Source organism: Varanus komodoensis, unplaced genomic scaffold, assembly GCF_004798865.1.
Source record: "Varanus komodoensis strain SLA01 unplaced genomic scaffold, ASM479886v1 scaffold13_3, whole genome shotgun sequence".
NCBI classification, from domain to species: domain Eukaryota; kingdom Metazoa; phylum Chordata; class Lepidosauria; order Squamata; family Varanidae; genus Varanus; species Varanus komodoensis.
In genome coordinates, this window is record NW_025335409.1 from 13,887,277 (window position 1) to 13,910,705 (window position 23,429).

General features: G+C 42.6%; 1 protein-coding gene across 10 annotated transcripts in view; it reads right to left on the minus strand.

Annotated features, from left to right (window-relative positions):
- The window catches only part of SRPK2 (SRSF protein kinase 2), a 121,235-nt gene that overhangs the window by 38,135 nt on the left and 59,671 nt on the right, over window positions 1-23,429 (minus strand). For all 10 annotated transcript variants that reach the window (XR_006414001.1, XR_006414000.1, XM_044423241.1 and 7 more), the window contains exon 3: window positions 5,204-5,355. Coding sequence is in view for 8 of the 10 variants with exons in the window: in XM_044423241.1 (XP_044279176.1) it covers window positions 5,204-5,355 (152 nt within the window). In the remaining 2 variants the exon portion in view is untranslated. The remainder of the gene's footprint in view (window positions 1-5,203; window positions 5,356-23,429) is intronic.

A 23,429-nucleotide genomic window follows, 5' to 3' on the forward strand; every position in this document is an offset into this window, starting at 1 on the left:
CCGGGATCGGGTTCCCCCTTGTTTGTTCAAATAAAAGACCGTCGCCATGTTGTCTGAGGTCACCTGGACGACCTGGTGTAGAAGCACATCCTCGAATGATTGCAGGGCTTTGAAAACAGCAAGAAGTTCCAGAAAATTGATATGGTTCCTGCAATCCCGGTGACTCCATATCCCCTGGGTACATAAATCGGAGCAAATGGCTCCCCATCCCAGCAGGGACGCATCGGTGCCGAGGGTTACTGTAGGGTACCGGGGTCGAAACGGAACGCCTACAGTCAGATTGGCTGGGTCTATCCACCATAACAGGGACTAAAGAATGTAAGCCGGAAGTCGAATCCGTTTGGTAGGAGGATCTTTCTGTGATCGAACCATTCCGTTGAAGAACAGTTGAAGGGGATGTAGCCTGAGTTTGGCATGCAGAACCACAGCGATGGAAGCAGACATGTGTCCCAACAGGCTCTGAATAGACCAGGCGGGAACAGTTCTTGCTTGTCGAATCCGAGCGATGCACTGAGCAATCGCATGCCACCTGTCCCAAGGAAGGAAGGCTCTTGCCAACGTCAAATCCAGCCGGGTTCCGATAAAGTTGATCACCTGCGTAGGGAGAAGGGAAGATTTCTGTCGATTAATACAGAGTCCGAGATCGTGCAATAGAGCACATGTAAACTCAACAGCAGACAAAAGCCCTGCTTCTGTGTCGGAGACCAGCAACCAATCATCAAGGTACGGGTATATCCGAATTCCATGTAATCGAAGGTGTGCACAGACAGGAGCCATACACTTTGTAAAAACCCTTGGTGCAGTGGCTAATCCAAACGGTAGCACATTGAATTCGTAGATTTCAGAGTCCACCGCAAAACGAAGGAAACTCCTATAACTTGGATGTATTGAAATATGAAAATAGGCATCCTTCAGATCCAATGAGGCGAACCAATCCCCTCTTCCCAGCAACGGGAGAATACTTTGAAATGTGGTCATCCAAAACTTCTTTGGTGTTATGAATCTATTGAGAGTTCTCAAGTCCAATATTGGTCTGAGACCCCCATCTCATTTCGGGACCGTAAAGTATCTGGAATAGAATCTGTGGAATCCCTCTGATAACAACAGGTGACGAATAACTCCTTTAGCAAGGAGTTGGTGAATCTCGTCTAACAGTACCAAGGAAGTCGGAGTATAGCGGATAGGATTTGGTGATGGCACAACGTCGAATTCGATTCCATATCTGTGCTGAATGACAGATAACACCCACCCATCAGATGTGATGGACTCCCAAATGGAGAGCCGACTCTTCAGTCGGTCCCCAAATGAGAGGGGGGAGGGTAGAGTTGGAATGAGAGGAGAGGTTCGCTTGTCGCATCAGCGCTGTGGCTTGTCCATATCAAAGCGGCGGCGGCCCTGTTGGAAGCGCTGGGGTGGTTGTTGCCTGCGACGCTGCTGACGTTGATGCGGTTGCTGTTGCCGAGGCGGAAATTGTTGACGGTACTGTGGACGTGACCATGACCACTTACGTCGGGGTAGAGACTGCAATTCCATACGATGGGCCGTCATCCTTGATTCATGGATTTTCTTCAATTTGCTATCCGTCCTCGCATGGAAGAGACCGGAACCATTGAATGGCATCTCCTCAATTCTCCGCTTCATCTCGTCCAGAAAATTGCAATTGCGCAACCAGGCGTGTCTGCAGAGGGAAATGGCACCGACCAGCGACCTTGAATCAGAGTCCACATGGTGCCTCGCAGTGGAAAGCTGTTGCACCACCACTTGCATAGCTTCCTTAACAAAAGTCTTAGCAAGTTTGCCCTGGTTTCCTGGGAGGGTATCGATGATGGCATCCAGGCGTTGCATAAAGAAATATTGGTAACACGCCAGGGTTGCCTCAGAATTAGAAATTCGTAAACCAAGGCCTGAAGCTGCGTATACCCGGCGGGCGAGGGAATCAACCTTTCTGCCCTCTTTGTCACGAGGCGAGGTGTGTCCACGGGCTTCCCGACCCTGCGAGGATTCTACAACAACCGAATTCAGCTTGGGCTGATGGAGAAGAAACGGGATGTCCTCTTCCCGCACCCGATACATGGACTTGTATTTACGAGAAGTCGGTTGTGGGTGAGCTGGGAGGTCCCATGGCTGGGTCATTGCCTGCCGTAAGGTCGTAATAAACGGCAAAGCAATAGATGTGGATCGTTCGCCCCTGACCACATCATAAAAACGATCGGTGCTCGGTCCCGGCTGTTGGTGGGCTTCTATATTGAGCAATCTCACTAGTCTGGCCATCAGATCATTAAATGATATATATGGTTCCTCGGGCGACCCCGGGCCCTGAGAAGCAACCGCTGCATCCGGCGAGGTCGAGTCAGCCTCAGACTCGTCGGATTCCATCCAGTAGGGGGGTGGTACACTGGAGGAAGAATCTCCTGGTGACTCTGATCTGCCACTTTCTTTAGATGGGGCCCTTGGGGCGTCTCTGGGCGTTGAATGGAAACGTTCCTGAAGCGCTGGTGGTGAAGATTGTCCCCTGGAGGTCGGATAATAGGCTACAGAGTGGTACTCTTCCCATCTCGGAGCGGAGGAGTACCTGGAGTGGTACCAATCATCAGACCTCGCATCCAAGCTCTAGGTGGAGAATCTCGTATTTCCCCATCAGAGATGGAACCACACCTTGAATCCAGAATGGGTTCGGCTGTCAGTGCGGTGAGCCCGGTGGGGTAACCCTCATAGTCACCTGGATGGTCGGGACCGAGGGGGTCGGTTCCGAAGCAGGGATCGGAATCGAGGAAGAGGCCGAGCCCGAGTGGCGGTGTTTTGCCTGCTCGGGGTTCTTCGGCTTCTTAACCGGCTTGCCCATCTTATCTTTCTTGGCCTTCTTATGCACAGGATGTTTATCTGAGTTGCTGTGCTTTCTTTTTTCCTTTTGTTTCCTCGGCAGGGAAACAGACTGGTCGGCCATGGTATGAGCGCCTTCTTCAGAAGGGCGTGAGAGCGGAGCAATGGAGGAAGAGGCCGGGCGTTGCGGCAGGTCAGCCGAAGTTGGACGGCCTTTGGGTGGGGCCACAACAGTGGAAGGCTCAGCCACCAGCCAGTCCGACTGGAGGAGAGCCTGGTCCCATAAGAGTTTGCGGAGGCGGTTCTCCCTGTTCTTCCTCGCCTGTTTAGAGAAGGCCAAACAATGGCCGCACTCTGTGCCCTTCCCTCAAACAAAGGAGGCACAGATCATGCGGGTCCACGGCGGGCATTTTGGAGCTGTATTTTCCGCACTTGCGGAACGCCGCCCGTTGCGCCATTGTAGAAAGAAGAAAAAAGGAGATAGTAAAGCGGGAAAGTAATGTTTTTGGTTTTTGTTTTTTTTTATAGGAACGATAAAGAGGAAAAAATGGTACAAAGTTAAGAAGAAATATAAGTGAAGTACTAACAACAAGAACAAGGGATACAAACTTGGTAGGAAAAAGGAGAGATTTTCGAACGAGCAAGAAGGTAAGTAATAATCTTATCGAGAGCGAAGCGGCACGAGGCACAATGAATGGCGGTCAAAAAGACTGGAAAATGGTGGACACTCCGCTCCTTATATAATGCTAGGGGGGAGGGGGAGCGGAGTTCCCGCCAAAAACCGTTAGCTGTTAATCTTCCGGCCAAAGGCACTGCGCAGGCGTAGAACCCATATGTGTGATGCACAGAGGCCACGACGAAGAAGAGCCACATATGGTAAATGTCAGATGTTTGAGAGTCACAAGACAAGAACAAATGTTTGTTTATTATGCATTGTGGCTTTATGGAAGTGTGTTCTTGCTTATCAGTATATTATTTTTAAATGTGCATGAGAAGACACATTTACGCCTGGACTGCTAACTTTGGGATGTCCTTCCCAAAGAAATGGACCTTTAGAAACAAGAACTACTCAAAACAAATGTCAAAGAAATGGACCTTTAGAAACAAGAACTACTCAAAACAAATGTCATATTAATGTAAAAAAACAGGATTTTTTTACTGTTGTCACAGACAGACTCCTGGCAATTATATGAGTAGTTTAGTGAGAAGCACTGTGTATTCTTTGCTAGAATTCTAACTTGAAGACCATGTCCTATCAGGGATCTTTGAAGGAGTTTCAGAAGGGACAAACAGCGAAAGGATAGCCATCTTCAGGGGCTGTCACATAAACAACACAAATTCCTTCAGAGCTGTGACCAGTCTGCACTTTCTCCACATTCAGGAAGGGTATCAAAATACCTCTTTCAAAGTTGGCTTTTTAAAGTCAAGTGCTCTTGAAAGGCTGCTAGCCAACCTAATCTCTTCCTGCTCAGAGTGGAAAGAGACCAGGTTGACTTGGCAGCCATGTGAGAGTTCACCCCAGCATGTCCCACCCACTCCTGCTGACAAGCACAAAGGTGCTGTGGCGGTTGTACCTCTGAAGAAGCCAGAGATAGAGCAGATGGCATTTGGGAGGCTGTTACTTTTGGCCCCTCTTCCCTCCCACCCAGTTACTTCATACTCACTCTCAAAGGCCTGACAGAAGAGCTCCTGGTTGGCCTGGATCTGCTCCATCTTCAGCTTCTTCACTGGGGGCAGGGCCACAGCTGAGGCAGCTGCTGCCAAAGACACCAAGGAAATGCTGCCTCTGCCAGAATAACCACTGGTGCCACCTCAAGTAGTATCACTGGATTTGCTGCCTGGAGCAGCAGTGGAGGTAGAATTGCCAAAGCACCCTTGCATTTATCAAGAGGAACAGGTGAGATCTCATGAGGCCACCAGCCTGACCCGCTTTCTTCCTGAGCTTCAAAAAGAGAGTGGGATGGACCGGTGGCCTCAGGAAAGCTCCATATAATCATACCTATGCCATCACTGACATCTGGACTGGTGGGGGGGCAGGGGGTCTCCAAGCCCTCTGCAAGCTGCAAAATAAACTCAAAGAGTTGCATATGGCTCCCTAGCCTCCATTTGGCAACCACTACTCTATTGGATAATATAATTTACAAGTGAAATTCTGTAAATGCCTCTCTCAGGGTACTTAAGGTCTTTGGTTTGTCTTTTTAAGTTACTCCATCAAGAGGAGTAAAGAATAACACTACCTTTATGGCTTTTCTTTGACTTCAGAAAACTTAAATACAATACTATGATTTCAAGCAGAGTTTTTATAGAATTCAAGCTTATTTAGTCTAAAAGTATAAGTGGACAATTCAGAAATTATCATGTTTTATTATTCATGCACACTAACCTTTACAGTAATCTGCAGGATCTTCTTGCTCTTCATCATCAGATCCCAGAATCTCCTCTTCTGGCTCTGGTGGTGCTGGTTCTGGCAAAGGTGGAGGTGGTGGTGGTGGTGGCGGTGGCGGTACAGAAGGAACTTTTTGTTGAGGCTCTGGCCTATAAATACAAAACAGTGCTGTTCAATAAATAAAATGCATGAATCAAATTCCCCTGAGTACTACAAGCCAATACTCCTTTCTTGCCCTTTTGTTCAACAACTTAGTTTGCTTATATTCTTTAAGAAAGCAATTCCAGAGAGTATCTGTGTTAGTACATAGCAGCAAAAAATGAAAGACCTGCTTCACACATTGTGCTACGCAATACCGGTTAGTTAACTTGAATAGTTGCAGGATGGCTTAAGATGACATCAAAATCCAGAATGTTTGTCTGTTGTAGGTAGTTTTTCATGAACAAGCTAACCTGAAAACCTATGGTTTATTTGCAGAGTTGTTTAAAGTGGCTTGATCTGAAGTGGCAACATCTGAACCTGACAGGGTGATTTTAACATCGGTTGTCAGGAATGGCTAGAGAACAGCATGTACTTACTTCATTGCTTTAATTAACTTTTTAATAGATCATAAATATATTCAACTTGCAAAATTGAAATTAAATAAATCAAAGTGGGGCCACAGAATTTTAACCCCCAGATCTAGCTAATGAGTGTTATAATCAGGCAGGAATGACCTGCTGCTGTATTGCAAGGGGAGAAAGAAGCATCTGAGTCTCCTTTACAGCTTGTTCTCATAGCACCAAGGTATGTTTTGACATTATGTCTCAACCAGCCAAATACATAGACAAATATACCTAAGTCAACTAAAATTTCTAGTCAATTTTCTAAAATAAGATTTTATTGGAGCTTCAAGTCAAATCCTGAAATAGAGAGATTAACGACATTTGTTCATTCTTTGATCCAGAAGCCAAAAAATAGATGGACAAAAACTGAAATAGAGATCTAAGTATTTAGAGAGGATAAACTTGCCACAAGATACTACATTATTTTAAATTTTAATTTAATCAAGTACACAAAAGAGAGTTCACCAACTAACAGAGCATTCATGAATGGGTTTAGGAAGCTAGCTGAAAGAACAACAGGATGTTAATTCAAGCAATAAATCTAGCTACAATACCCAAATTCTTATTCAGATGCTATGATAGTTAAAATCACTTAAACTGTAGAATGCATGAAGCTTCTATCAAATACAACATGAAAACAAAGCAGTCTTCTCAGGAAGAACCAGAAACGTAAAATCAGAAGCAGGAGGGAAGCTCTACAATTGAGCAGAACAACTCTGAATAAGGGTGCCTCACTTCACTGAGAGCAATAACCATTATGGTACACTAGACTGGATAGCATGCTGGGAATTGAGGCCCCTTAGAGGGGAGATCCTGCCTTATGTAAGTTAGAGCAGACTAAGAAACAGTCTCCTCTCACAGTTGAGATCATTGCAACCCAGCTGCCTAGTCCACCATTTTCTGCCTGAAAAGTGAAGTTCTTAAAGAAGGAAAATATAAGTAGAATATCCCAGTAGGAGCACCTTATGAATAGTGCATGTACGAAAACTGAAATTGACAACAAAATTTAGTTTTATGAAAAGCAATCAATTCACTGATGTGTTCACCCATTCAGAAAATCCCATAAACAAGAATTACATGAAAAAATGTCTAATTATTCTTCCCAGCAAACCACTAATTACAAATCAGATACAGTTTTCTTATTTTTACACAACACTGGAAACAACCAGCCTTAATTTTTAAACAAAATGTATGATGCCATATAACATACACTTTTATAGCACGTTTTTCAAAATGTTTCCACAGTCAGATCAGTTCTATATATTTTAATCTTTAAAAGGTGGGTCTGAATCTTGTCTGTACACAAAAATGGGAGTAACAGTATATCCAAATGGCAATACTGTAGATAAATCTTTTGCTATACTCCGGTGTTACTATGGTAACAGGCTCAGATGTCTATTCCTGTCACCAAGCGCTGAAGACAACTGTAGGTAAGCTGAAAATTGGCTCTAAGTGTATCTTTCAGCAGGAAAACTATCAAGCAAGCTAGCAAATGAAGGCTCTACTTAAGCTGGCAGTTTGGACCCCTCCAAAATAAATCACTCTTCCATACTTCCCATATAGTTTATCAGCAAAGCTATGAACTTTACATCAGACTATCGGCAATCATTATCATTTATGCTGTCAGATTTCTACACAGCCTCCCAAACAGGTGGCCTCAATATTGTTTACACTTGTAACAACTGAAATAAACAAAAATCTACTGTAAAAAACCTGTGGTGGGTCATGTTCATATTAGATGACTGAAACACACACTATGTGGGGCTCCCATTGTAGTGTGTTTCAAAACTGCAGCTGCTGCAAAATGAAGCTGCCAGAAAACTCTTTGCAACACACATTTCAGATCATATCATACCTGTTTTATATCAATTACAGTGGTTTCCAATTAATTTCTGTTCCCAATACCCAGGGCTTCTTAGCTATGAAGCACCAAAAGATTTTGAATTAAGATATCTGAAAGACTGTCTTTTCTTATGTGAGCCTACCTGTAAGTTACAGTTAACTTCCGAGGCTCTGCTTTTTATCCCACTATCTAAAAGAGGCTTGTCTGAAGTATAAATATGACAGAGTTCTCTCTGTGGCAGAACTCAGGCTATAGTCAAACTAACCCTGATTCTGGAAACTAATCCACCAGGGCAAAAAATCCTGTCAGTTATATTTCCTGATGTCTAACTTAATTAAATAGCTAGGAGCAACCCTTGCTAGTATTAAAAGCATAACACTCTAAATCTGGCAAATGCCTGTCTGATAACTAAGCAAGTTTCCCAAGCACATTCTAAAGTATTTTTGTTTCATTCTTCTTTCTTCCTGATTTTTCCCAATTTATAAGCAACTGAACAGCCATCTGAGAGGGATGGTCCAACTTCGTGTTCAGCACTGAGCAGGAGGTTGGACTTGATGGCCTCCTAGCCCCTTCCATCTCTACTATTCTATGATACTAAGATTCTATGATACCAGCTCTCCATTTTAACCCTCACATTGTCCATCCATGGCGTCATTTACATTCAGAGTTCACATTATTAGTTTAAGCTCCCAACAGCCTAATGTCCTTATTTAGCGACCATAATTTCCCTGCCTCCTCTACTCTCTTTTTTTCTACTTCCTAGTTCCCTATCTATATATATAAGAGGTGTGTCCAGAAAGTAATGATATTTTAAAAATTATTTTATTGAAAAAAATTACAATTGCACATTGTCTCTGTCAAAGCATGCACCTTGTGAGCGTACACTACGGTCCCAGTGATTTTTCCATCCTTCATAGCATCCCTGGAAGTCTTCCAGTGGGATGACATTCAGAGCCTGCGTAGTGGCTCTTTGGACGTTATCCACACTACCAAAATGGTGTCCTTTCACACCATTCTTCATCTTTAGGGATATGAAAAAGTTGTAAAGATATAAGCTGGAGCTGTACGGTGGATGGAGAAGCGCTGTGATGTGTTTTTCAGCCAAACACTCTCTGACAACCAAAGCACTGTGACTCAGTGTGTTGTCGTGATTAAGAATCCAAGTTGAACCGATTTCAACTTGTGCCATTGGTACACTTGTACAGATGACAGTGCAGTTTCTCCAAAAGCTTTCCTCACCATTTCCAAACTTTCCTCACCAGTTCCAAAAGTGCAACTTCCTGATGCACTTTTACCCAATTTCACACCAAAATTTATCATGTACCACTGTTCCAAACTCACTTGCATTTTTCTTAATACGAGGCACTTGAAGAGGATGTCTCAAAAAAGAATGTCTTGACCCTGACAGAGCTGGAATGCAACTAATCAGTGTTCTTACGAATACCTGGCACCCCAGCCCAAGTGACCTTGGCCAGCTTCTCCCTTCACAGAGCCCTTCTTAAGTGTAGGGACTTCATTCTCATTACTTTCTGGACATACTTCGTATAACTGAAAACCATTACACAGGTGTATTCACAGGCAATTCCTGGGTTATGAATGTCCAAGTTACAAACATTTGTACTTACAAACAGCCATAAATGCTATTAATTTAAAAATTTGTGTTAAATGGTTCATAATAATGAACATAGGAAATTTTGGAGTTTTATTGCCAACTGTGGAAAATCATCATCATGAAAGAATGAGCGCAGGAGAAAGGAAATGAAAGGACAGAGAAGGAAGGTCTCCAAAGCATGCCTGCCCAGCTACCCAAAGAGGGGAATCTTTCCAGCATTTCCTTGGTGCAAAGAGGAGACACTGGTGAGTGAAACGGAGCACGGGGAATAAGAGCTTAAGAATGTAATAAATAAAGAAGAGGAGCCCTGCTGGATCAGACCAAGGTCTGAGAGAGAGGGGGAGAAGGAATCTTGTACTTGTATAGTCAACAGTATTAAGAGTTAACATTGGGAGACGGAGTCTAGAGATATTCACAGTTTTTCCACTTTTATGGGGGTCCTGCACACACAACCCCTGTGAATGTGGAGGGCTGACTGTATATGGAAGCATTTAAGTGTTTTATATGAATAGAAAGGTAAAATGTATGCATACTAAGACAAATATGTGGCTTATTCATGTGAAATATGATCTGTGCTTATATGATTCAACATGCATACATAATTGCTGTCTAAACTCAACTGGATTAATCAAAGCAATGTCTCCATTTTGTATCAAAGGCTTGATAAGTTGCTTGTCCCTTCAGTCAGTGTGAAGTGCAACTTCCTTTTGGTATACCTTGACTTTAAGCTAAGGATCTGTATTTTCAATGTTGTTTAGTCCCACATGTAAACTTGCATGATGGGTGTAATGTGAGATCTAGAATATGTTATGCCAAGCTGTTCACCTATTTACATTAACTCTCTTGATGGCTTCAGTACAACTATACTTAGTAACCTTATGATGTGATCCTATTCAAGGATTACCCCAAGTATATTGAAGTATCTACAACATACTATATTCAGGGTGGACAGAAAATAGATGTTTTGAACTTCCACCCCTGGAAGGCCCAGCCAGCATGGCCAATGGTGAGGAATGTTAGGAGATGAAGACCAAATCATCTGCAGAACTATTTTCCCACTAACTTACCTCCACAAATAGGAGTTCACAGTCGTGTTCACCATGGCAAGTATGCCACTGCCTTCTAGCAAGAGTTACAAGCCCCAGTCTTCTTCCCAGCCTTGGAGATGAGGAAGAAAATGAAAGATTGTCCCTGACTTTATGCCAACTTACTGATTTTAGTATTTCGCACTGAATATGTCCAAATAAACTTAAAATACATGCTACACTGGTAAATACCAAATAACTGTCATATTTCATTAATGCTGTAAGACGGTCATTTTTATTTCTATTGTCTGTAGAGAAATAAAACTGCTGCTAAAAATATTAGCTACTTTCTTTCTGAAACTGACGAAACTGCTTTTTTCCTTGACTTTTTCAATTTAATTTTTGTTAGTCATTTATATTAAAACATTTAAAGCACTTAAATATAAAATGCTAGTATTTCATGGAAAAATACTTAAGGATTTTCAATTTTTAGCAGACAGTAAACACCCTCCAGGAGTAACTTGTTCACCACAGGAAAATCACAGACTAAAAGGCCATCTAAATCCATTCCTTTGCTCCAGGCTAGGGACATCCATTTACTAGCAACCCAACAAGCCAACCTACATCTTGTAGATCACAGTTTGCCATTACAGAAAGATGCCTCCAAAACAAATAGCTGTAGGGGAACATTCTTTCCTGACCAAAATTTGCAATCAGGACAGGCCTGAACAAAACCCGCCCACTGAGTAATTCCCAAGAGTAATGTTATTGGATGCAATCCTTCACCATCAAACATCCTGTCTCTAGTTGTGGCATGCTAAGTTAATAGACTTTGACAACCCTGAGGCAGAAAAGCAGAGGAAAAGAAGAATCAGCAAGAAATTAAACCAACTAACATTCCTATGCAGTAGTAAAAACTAATTAACAGTGATTTTATGTAGGTTTACTCAAAAGTAAATTCCACCAATTTCAATAAGGCATATTCCCATCTAAAAACACAGAGGACTGCAGCCTAAATGTGAAAAATACTGGTGATACAACAGTGCACTGGCACAGAAACAGACAGAAACAAACCATACCAGACAGGTGTTGAAGGCAGCCTATTTTGTGTTTTTAAGAAACACTAATTTTTATACATGATCACCAAGATGAAATGTAAAATGTTTAGTGGACCTAAATTACAAATTGCAAGCTATTACCCTGTGAAAAAATAGTTTAACATTCAACATTTCAAAAGACTTGATGCGGTGTTCAAATCTTTTATTTTCACATTAAGTTCAAAGAATGCTGCTATGGAATAAAACATGTAGCAACATACTGACTGGTGATAAAAGTAGTTTTCATTTTCTTTTTAAATTAAATACCCCATGTATTTTATGCATGACTGAAGACAATAGCACTCTTATAAAAATAATATGACTGCATTTATATCTTAGCTATTAATACATTTGAATTATCTGGAAGAAAGCCTTAGATTTCAACTGAGACATGGGGTGCTTCCCTGCTTAGCAAATTCTTATGCAGAAGGCACTTTAACATTGTCTACAGTATGTAACATGTAGGCATCATAAGCACATACCCCACATATATAGTCTACTACACAGCAGGAAGCAAAAAAACAGGGTGGGTTGTTTTCAAAATAACCCACATTACATCTGACAAATGATGAGGCTTATTGTAGGTTGTTCAGTCACTCTCTTCTTTTTCTCCCACACCTGGTATCCCAGAAGACTTCCCTTCCCAACTATGACTGAAGATGTTTTAGGCATACCATAACTTTCCCCCCTTGAATATTTTTATTTTTATTAGAGATTGCCTTTTTCAATCTTTGATCTGACAGCCAGTGACAGTCCTTCACTAATGTGGGCACATTAGAAGAATTGTCAGTGTTTAGTCACCATTATCAAAAGAAAAGAAATTGTTCCCCAATTATATACAATTTTGGTTCTTTTTAAATACTTGGACTTATGCAAGTACAGATGTTTGTACTTATATGGGTCCAAACAAGAAAGCCTCATCTTGGTGCAGCAGGTACTAACCATGGACACTAACCTAGAAAAGGCACTGACCGAAAGACAGGTTTCCCCCCACCCTTTACTTTCTTGTGACAGATCTCAAAAGGTGAAATGTGCCAAGGGAAAGCAAAAACACAAGTGATCTTAGCTCACAAAACGGGTGAAGGGATTCCCTCCTCCAATGGTTTTCATGGTGATGCCCATTTTGATAACACTTTAGTTGCTTAGGAAAGTATCAAAGTGAATTGCATCCTTTTTGGGGGGAAAGGAGTTTTGACAGCCAGCTGCCAAACCCCTGGGCCCCCTTTAAATGGGTTTTTGACAGAGGTTTTTTTTTTTGTCAGGGATATATACAGCAATACCCGCAAGAAAGAGAAGAGAAGAGAAATCTCCACAAGTGCACAAGGCTCAACTATTAAAATGCAGCATGCACCTACCAAAAAATTTGCAGGCATTTGAGGAACAAAACTATTTTTTAATAAAGGGATTCCCAACCAATAACATTCCTTCAGATCTGCTGTTTGAGCATTTGGAAGGGCTGTCACTGGTGGTGATATGGGCAAGACTACCGAAAGCAGCAAGCTTTTTTTTTTTGGCAGCTTTTGGCACATACCTTGTTTGCTGATCGACTTTACCCATAGTACGTTTAATGATACCGCTTCGGATAAGTAAAACAACTCCTACATCCATGGTTCTCAGGGTGGATTCTTTGAAAAAAACAAAACAAAACAAACAAGCCACCATGTGTAAAACGGGCTAAATTTTGTTGTCATGACAACAACCATGACAACTTCCCCTACAATGGTCAACAAGGGATGAAATAAAGCTTTTTGCAGAGCACATTGCTAACAACAGCAAGGCCAAGAATAATAATAAAAAAAACCTTTAGATGTATCAAAAAAGCAGGTTGCTTACCTGTAACTGATGTTCTTCGAGTGGCCATCTGTGCAGTCACACATATGGGTGCTGCACCTGCACAGTGCCTATGGCCAGGAGATTGATAGCTAATGGTTTTGGTGGGAAACTCCGCTCCCCTCCCCCACAAGTAGTATATATGGAGCGGAGTGTCCATCATTTTCCAGTCTTTGATAGACCGGACGTTCACTCTCTTGAGAAAAAATTTAAACTAAGGAAAAAATGTTGTAGGTACCAATGACAAGTTAAGAAATACAGTATAGGTACTGAGAATAAAGAACAGTATGGTACCGATAACAAGTTCCACCCATCGACACCAAGTGGGGCCGGCGGGTGGGTTGTGTGACTACATAGATGGCCACTCGAAGAACATCAGTTACAGGTAAGCAAACTGCTTTTCTTCATCGTGGCCTCTGTGCATCACACATATGGGTAGATTAGCAAGCTTACCCTGACTGGAGGAGGGGAGGTGTCATCAACGAAGAACAGTTGAAAGAACAGTTCTGCCAAAGGAACAGTCCTGTCTCGCACGGACATCCAAATGATAATGTTTAGCAAAAGTGCATGGAGTGGCCCAGGTGGCCGCCCTGCAGACATCGTCAATCGGGACCCCCACCACGAAGGCTGAAGAAGCAGCTACTGCTCATGTAGAATGACCCCTTGGGATTGTAGGTAAGTACTGGTAGGACAAAGTTATAGTGTGAACTATCCATTTGGAGAGTCTTTGAGGGGTAACAGGAGAACCTTGATCCTGCTCAGAGTATTTAACAAAGAGCCGATTGGAGCAATGGATAGATTCAGTCCTCGATCTATAAAAGGCTAAGCAGCGCCATACGTCGAACGCGTGCAAGGATTGCTCAATCGGATTCGATGGAAATGGAAAAAAAGCAGGTAAGACGATCTCTTGACTCAAGTGAAAAGTAGTAGCCACTTTCAGTAGAAAAGTCGGATCCATTCGCAGAACAACTTTCTCCCTGTGGAAATTCAAATAGGGAGGGTCTACCCTGAGGGCACAGAGCTCACTAGCTGTTCGAGCTGATGTAACCGCGACAAGAAATGCTGTCTTCCAAAAAACAAGGCGCAAATCAATAGTCGCCAAAGGTTCAAATGGAGCTCTGATTAGTGCTTGCAATACCACTGAAAGACTCCAAGTAGGCATAACTGGTCTGATTGTCGGATGGAGGTTATGCAGCCCTTTAAGGAATCTCTTTATCAGTGGTTGAGAAAAAATGGAGGATCCCTGAATTGTACCACGGTAGTAAGAAATTGCCGCTATGTACACCTTTATGGAAGATGGTTTAAGTCCTAAATGGTGGAGTTCTAAAAGAAACTGAAGAATATTCACTATGGATGCTGAATATGGAAGAAACGAACGAGACTCGGCAAAAGTAAAGAATCGCCGCCACTTTGCCACGTATGATTTTCGGGTTGATGGTCTTAACGCAGATTTGAGAATGCTTTGAATCTCCAGGTGGAAAACCATTGGATCCGATGAAGCAGGGAAAAGCAACAGATTCGAAGCCTCGATTCGAGTGTCGAATCTGGGGACACGATCCGTAGAAGAGGTAGACGCTGTCGGTACCGAGTCAGTACCGATAGTTATCGAATCCACCAGGCTGTCAATTTCAGCGATGTTAAATCCAGGTGGCGAACCGTGCCCTTTCGCTGAATTATTAGATAAGGAACAGACGGAAGTTGAAGATATTCTTCGTGAGATATTCGAAGAAGTGTTGAAAACCATACTTGGCATGGCCACCATGGAGTTATCAGCAGTCCTGTGGCCCCGTTGTGAACTATCTTTGATATTACTCTCATAAATAGGGGAATCGGAGGGAAAGCGTAAAAGCTCATATTGCCCCAAGGGATCATAAAAGCATCCCCTGATGATCTTTGTCCGACTCCTGCTCTCGAGCAAAAATTCTCGCATACCTTGTTCTGCCAGGTAGCGAACAAGTCCATGTCCTGATGCCCCCAGCGATGGAAGAGTTGGTCGCATATCTGTCAATCCAGCTCCCACTCGTGAGATGTCGACATTTGTCTGCTTGGAAGATGGGCCTCGACATTGTCTGCACCGGCTAGATGTATTGCTACGAGAACAATGTCTCTCGGGATGCACCAGTTCCATATCTGTATTAATAGCTGAGTCAATGTGGGCGACTTTGTCCCGCCTTGTTTGTTCAGAGAAAAGACTGTAGCAATGTTGTTCAAGGTTATCTGAACATCTCAGTGCCAAAGAACGTCCTCGAACGATTGTAGGGCCTTGAATACTGCCAGAAGTTCCAGGAAATTGATATGATTGTAGGACTCCTGTCAATTCCAAACACCTTGACTGCCTAGATCTGAACACACTGCTCCCCATCCGAGCAGGGATGCATCGGTACCGAGAGTCACTGTAGGGCACCAGGGTCAGAACAGAACCCCAACATTTAAGTTGACTGGAACTGTCCACCATATCAGAGATTGTAGAACAGAGGACGGGAGCCGAATTAACTTTGTAGGCAAGTCCTTTTGTGGTCGAAGCATCTTGTTGAAGTAGAACTGGAGAGGGCGAAGTCGAAGTCTGGCATTTGGAACGACGGCAACCAACGCGGCCATGTGTCCCAAGAGTCTTTGGATAGATCGGGAAGGAACTGTCCCGTTCCGTCGCATTCAATGGATGTGTCGAGCTAGAGTATGCTGTCTGTCTCGCGGAAGGAATGCTTTTGCCACCGTGGAATCCAGACAGGCTCCGATGAAATTGATCATCTGCGCAGGAACAAGAGAGGATTTCTCGAGGTTAATGCAAAGTCCAAGATCCTGCAGTAGGGTGCAAGTCATATGTATAGAGGAAAAAGGTCCTTCTTTGGTCTGAGAGACTAATAACCAATCGTCGAGATAGGGGTATATTTGAACACCACGTAGTTGGAGATATGCGCAGACTGGAGCCATGCACTTTGTAAAGACCCTCAGGGCCATAGCCAGCCCAAAAGGGAACACCGTAGATTCGAAGATTTCAGAAGCAACAGCAAAACAGAGGAAACGCCTATGACACGGATGGATCAAAATGTGGAAATAGGCATCCCTCAAGTCCAATGAGGCGAACCAGTCCTCTCTCCTCAGCAACGGTAGAATGTTTTGAAGGGTGGTCATCCGAAATTTCTTTGGTGTTATAAATCTATTAATAGCTCTTAGATCCAATATTGGTCGGAGACCCCCATCCCGTTTCGGGACCATAAAGTATCTAGAATAGAATCCGTGGAGTCCTTCAGATAGAGACAAACGATGAACCACTCCTTTACACAGGAGCTGGTGAACTTCGTCCAACAATACCGGCGAGCATGGAGTAAACCGGATCGGACTCAATGGTGGAACGATGTCGAATTCTATTCAATATCCATGCTGAAAGATGGATAACACCCACCAATCAGATGTGATGGACTCCCAAATGGGGAGTCAGCCTTTCAGCCGGTCCCCAAATGAGAGGGGGAAAGGTGGGAGTGGGAGCAGAGGAAAGGTTTGCCTGGCCCGTCAGTGTTGGCACTTGTCACCATCAAAACGGCGGCGGCCTTGTTGGAATCGCTGAGGCGGCTGTTGTCTGCAGCGTTGTTGGCAGTGCTGTGACTGTTGTCAGGGCTGATATTGCTGTCGGTATTGTGGATGGGTCCAAGACCACTTACGTCTAGGCTGAGGCTGCATCTCCATGCGTCAAGCTGTCATCCTAAACTCGTGTATCTTCTTCAACTTGTGATCAGTCTTCGTGTTGAAGAGACCAGACCCGTCAAAGGGCATCTCCTCAATCCTTTTCTTCATCTCCTCCGGAAAGTTGCAATTACGCAACCAAGCATGTCGCCGGAGGGATATGGCACCGACTAAGGCCCTCAAATTGGTATCCACATGGTGTCTGGCCGTGGAGAGCTGTTGTATTGTGACCTGCATGGCCTCCTTTACGAAAACCCTTGCAAGGTCGTCTTGGTTGTCTGGGAGAGCGGCAATGTTGTTGTCTAGGAGCTGCATTATAAAATATTGGTAGCATGCCAATGTCGCCTCATAATCGGAGATTTGCAGGCCGAGTCCAGAGGCCACATAGACTCGGCGTGCGAGGGAGTCCATCTTCCTCCCTTCCTTGTCACGGGGCGTGGTGTGACCCCTTGCCTCTTGGCCCTAAGAAGATTCCACCATGACCGAGTTCGGTCTAGGGTGATGTAGGAGGAACAGGATGTCCTCCTCCTGAACCCGATGCATGGCTTCGTATCTCCTTGATGTTGGTTGAGGGTGAGCTGGGAGTTCCCATGGCTGGGTCATCACCTGACGCAGAGCTGTAATAAGCAGCAAGACAATGGAGGTCGATTGTTCACCCCAGACCACATCGTAGAACCAATCAGTGCTGGGACCGGGCTGTTGCTGAACCTCGATCTCCAGTGACCGAACCAGCCTGGACATCAACTCTGCAAAGGAGATGTGCAGCTCTTCTGGTGATCTGGGGCCCTGAGATGCGACAGCAGCATCAGGTGAAGTCAAATCGACCTTGGACTCATCCGAGTCCATCCAATAGGGAGCTGGAACGCTGGAGGAAGAATCTCCTGGCAACACTGATCTACCGCTCTCCCTAGTCGGTGCCGGTGGAACATCCCTCGGAGCCTGGGAAGTGAAAGGATCCCGAGGAGCTGGTGGAGAAGGCTGGTCTCGAGAAGCCGGATAGCAGCTGACTGATTGGTAGTTTTTAGGTTTCCGAGCCGGCTTTTCAGCCTTATCTTTCTTAGCCTTCTTGTGAACAGACGGCTGTTCAGAGTCGCTGTGTTTCCTCTTTTCCCGCTGCTTTTTAGGAGGGGAAACAGGCTGATCGCCCATGATGGAAGCACCTTCATCCGAAGGGCGTGAGGGTGGAGCAGCCGAGGAAGAAGCCGGATATTGCGGCTGAGCAGTGGGAGTCGGACGGTGGGCAGGGGCAGCCAAAGTCGAAGCGGACTCAGCAACCAGTCGGTCTGATTATAGGAGAGCCTGGTCCCACCAAAGTTTATGCAGGTGATTCTCCCTGTTCTTCCTGGCCTGCTTCGAAAAGGCCAGGCAATGACTGCATTTGTCCATCCTGTGACCTTCCCCCAAACAGAGGAGGCACAGGTCATGCGGGTCCGCCGCGGACATCTTAGAGCCGCACTCTACACACTTGCATAAAGCCGCTCATTGCGCCATCACAGAAAAAGAAGATAGTGCAGAAGGAGATGGTAATATTTTTGGTTGTTGTTTTTTTTAGAAAACAAGAAGAAGAGGAACGAAGAGACTAACAGGAACACTATCAAGAGCAATAAGGACAAGGAAATATGAACTTGGAAAATGGAGAAAGCGAAATCGCAAAAGCGGAGAAGAACAAGAAGTTATCTTAGCGAGAGCGAAAGCAGCACGAGGCACAACGAACAGCGGTCGCAAAGACTGGAAAATGGCGGACACTGCGCTCCATATATACTACTTGGGGGCGGAGGGGAGGGGAGCAGAGTTTCCCGCCAAAACCGTTAGCTATCAATCTCCCGGCCATAGGCACTGTGCAGGTGCAGCACCCATATGTGTGATGCACAGAGGCCACGACGAAGAACAATAAACCAGCTAAGGAGGCAACTTGGATTGATAGATGGTAATAGAGCTAAAGCAGTGCATGAGGATAGGGAGATTGTAGACAAACTAAATGACTTAATCTGACTTCACTGAAGAAGTTATAGGACAGATCTTTGTGTTTGAACTAATCTTTTTAGGAAGGTAATCCGAGGAACCAAAATAAACAGTGGTGGCTAAAGGTGAAGTTCTCGGTCTTACTTACAAACTAAATGCTAATAAATTGCTGATCCCATGTGGCACACATCCTAGAGTTCTTAATGAATTCAAATATAAAATTTTTAATCTTCCAACAAAAATATATTACATGTCCATAAGATCCATTGTACCAGAGGACTGGAGAGTGGCCAATATAACATTATTTTGAAAAAGGGATCCAGGGGAGATCTGGAAAATCACAGGTTGTTTAACTTAATGATTGTTCTGGGTACATTGTGAAAGCTTTATTAAAAGAATGCAGAAAGACAATTGAAAAAAGAACCTATATTACTTCCGGAACAGTAAGTCATCTCTCACTTTTACATTTCTTTGGGAGTGTCATATGGATAGAGTGATTCAGTAGGCTTCCTATACTGAGACAAAAAGCTTTTCACAAAGTGCCTCTTTAAGGAATCCTGAGCAAACACAGTTGTCATAGAATAAAAGGAAGGATCCTTTTATAGATCAATAACTTGTTAAAGACATGGTAGAGCTTTATAAAATTATGTATGATGTGAAGAAAATAGACAAAGCGACATTTTCCTCCCTCTCTCAAATATTTGAACGCAGAGTCATTCCATGAAGCTGACTGGTGAAATATTTGGGGCAAATACAGGAAATGCTTTTTCACACAGCACATAGTTAAATTACAGAATTTACCTCCCTAAGATGTAGGGCTGACCACCAATTTGGACAGCTTTAAAAGGAGATTGGATAAACAAATGAAGGATAAGGCTATGAATGGCTACTAGTCCTTATAGATATATGCTATCTTCAATATCAAATGCAGTATGATGGTGTAAAACAGATTTTGATGACCTTGCGCAGAGCATGTTGCTTTTGGGTTTCCCGTGGGTGGCTAGTAAAGTTGAACTACAGGGTGTCCCAAAACTCACCATACATAGGGAAAATGGGAAATTGTAGCTAAATGTCCTTTTATATACAAAATATTCATTACAAAATTTTACAAAATATTTACCAAATGGTCTCTATGTATTGGCCACCTCTTTCTACACACACACACACACACACACGATGTCTCCTCTTGTAAAGTTTCTTATTATATTATTAAATATGAGTTTTTTACTTTTCCTATGTATAGTGTCTTTTGGGATACCCTGTAGAAGAACCCATGGTCTAAACCAGCATGACTCTTCTTACATTCTTATAACAGCATGCCAATTTATATATACAACTGGTAATTAATGGAACTAAAGAATCAGAATCAACCTAAACAGTACATGCACACAGAGGCATGGTTTGCATGTAACAATACAGAGTTGAGTATGGGTAGTCATAGAATCGTGGATTGTTACTACATGTTAATTCTGCAAAATGCTTTTAACTATGGGCTACTAATCATGAACAACACAAGAGGAGAAGCCATGGCACATGGGATTGTGAATGCCTTATTGTCAATTCAACAACAACCCATATTCAGCCTGTATTCTGGGTTATGTGCCATACAGTCTTAATATGTATCAGCTATATGTACCAGGTAACTATTTTAAAAAATCTGAAAGAAAGAGTAGGCCTGAATCTTGCCCTAAATAATCAGCTTCCAAAGTGAGGAAACATTGAATTTTGATAAATCCTGATTATGTTTTGCTGAAGTCTAAATCCCTCTGAGTTCATTGGAATAATCTGCATAAGACTACAGTGTAGAAATGACTAAGCAGTTGCATGGAATTAAGGAATTACTCATCTAACTTGAGGGTAGGTAATATGGTGACCACAGGCACTAGTGTGCCTTCAGACTTCTTTCTTGGTGTCCAGAGAGGTACTCTAATCATACTTTTTATTTTTAGTAACAAAATGTCTTAATGACATTGGGATCAAACCAAAGTGAAGGACTCTAACTGCCCCCATCTTGGTCTTCATTTAATGGAATTTACTCCCATATGTTTTTCGGGATACAACCTGAAAGCATACAGAAACGGCAACACTTCCTGTTCCATAGGAACTTAGCTCCCACTAAGGCACCAGCTTATTCCCTAATGTTTTGTAGTTTTTGCTATGTATGATCAAAAGACAGAGGAAAATTAGAAAATTTCAGTGCTTAAAATTCTACAACAGCTTTATTATTACATAGAGCAATTTTATTATATCACAACTCTTCAAATTGCCCAAAGTCTCCTAGGACTGAAAAGTTTGCTAATAAGGTTAGAAAGATTTATTCATGGGCAACTAGCAAAACATATTGAAAAATTAATGGCAAGGAAAATATATGTCCTATGATAGGAATTTTATTAGGCTAAAATAGTTATTTTAAAAAATCCAAGAGGATTCAAGATTATAGACAAAACGAGGAAGCATTTAACCAAAACTAATGAGGGCATATCATTTTTTGTTGGTGTTTTTCTGTTAAATGCTAACATGCTAATCACAAGATTTGCTTGGGGAAGTTTTTAATGTTTGCAAACAGTGATAACAGTGTAGGAGTAAAATAATGAAGTCCCACCAAAAAAAGCTGAAGTCTTAATAAGAATGCAGTGTGTTGAAGAACTAAAGCTAGAAAAAGTAGTCACTGTAAAATGAGAGCCAGTGTGTATACAAGTTAAGCGCACGGGGCTAGGAATCATGCAATCTAGATTCTAGTCCCTGTTCAGCCAGGGTGACCTCAGCCCAGTCAGTCAGCCCAAGCTTCCTCACAGGGCTGTTGTAGTGGGGATAAGACTGAGAACAGAAGGAGCAAAATGATGAAAGCCACTTTGTGTTCTTTAAAAAAGAAACATTTGTGTTCTTTAAAAAAGAAACAGGCAGTATATAACTCTAATAAATAAAAATAAACTAAAGTAAAGCAGAGTAAAACTGAAAAAAGTAAAATAGGAAGGAACAGAAACAGGTTGACTGAGGTATATGATGGAATTAAAAATTTAAAATAATGTGAGCTTAAAAGAACAGCACTCCACAAAATTAACCAGAACAGCAATATTCTTTGCACATTAGAACAAGTATTTAATGGGCATTTTAGGTAAAAGGAAAGCCATGTAAACACCCTATACTGGAATAAGCTTGGGAGATAACTGATTATTCCATGCATTCTTATAATCAAAGTAATTTAATTTCTGGTAGAAAGTCCCACAAATCCCAGCCTACCCCAGATCACATGACTGGCTGGAAGGATGTGGGAGTTGTAGGCCTTTTTCCTGTCTAAGAGAGATTATATCAGGATCAAACTGAAGGACTTGTAGTTTGTGAAAAACAGATAAATTGGCCTCAATAGACAGGTCACCCAAGTTTGAAGCAATCCTGGAAACACATATAAACCACTGGGCAGCACCCAACTGGACACTAACATAAGTTATACTGTACTCATAGAAATTACTTCTAGTACAAGGCTAACAGCATTCAATGGCATGGCATTATTCTCTAAAAAGGCTATTATGCTACCCAATGTTACTGGAGTTAAGAACATAAGAGAAGTCATGGTAAAGCAGACTAAGGATTCATCTGGTATACTATTCTATTCAAACTGTGTCCAACCAGCTGTCTGTGGAAACCACAAGTAGGAAATGAGTTCAACCACATCATTCTGCTTGTGTTTCCAGCAAATGGAGAAAGCATACTGCCATCAGACTAGTAGCCATTGATGGTTTTATGTCCCATGAATTTGTTTAATCCCACTTTAAAGTCATCAAAATTGGTAACAATCTCTACAAGCTGTGGTAGCAAATTCCATAGTTTAAATATGTGCTCTGTAAAGAAGTACATTCTTTAATTCGTCCTGAATCTACCACCAATTAGTTTCATAGGATAACATTACATATGTTAAGAGAGAAACAGTTTTAGAACATCCCCCAGGCAGCCATTCCAGCTGAGGAATGCTAGGAATTGTAGGACTTTTTTGGTGTAAACATGGACAGGATTGTGACTTATATGTCTTAAAAACAAAACAAAAACAATGTGCATAGATAATGAACAATAGCTCTCTCTTAAAGAGCAATCTCACCCATGTTAAGACATCAATGTAAGAAATGGTATAGTAAAATTGTAGGTAATGTAAGAAATGGTAAATTAAAAACATGTTTCACAATTAAGCACTCCTAAGAATTTTTAATATTGTATAATGTTCCTTCTCTCCTTCCCATGTTGCAGAAAGCTCAGAATATGAGAAAGTCTTAATAGCACACCACACATGGTTTGCAGTACATACTACAAAAGATCTCCCATTTAGTTTCAAATTCTACTTGTGGCATGCCTATGCAACACTGGGATTAGAACCTAGTATACTTCCACTCAGTCAGCAAGCAGTCTCAGGATAGACAACTGAAGCTTGAAAAGCCAAGATAGATAATATCTACCTCTGCAGTAGTGTGTTGATGAGCACTTCAGTTACCCCAAACTTTGGAAAGATATTGAACATTCATGAGGAAGAATAAGGATGCACACATGGGACTCTTTGACAAGACTGATACAGAACCTTT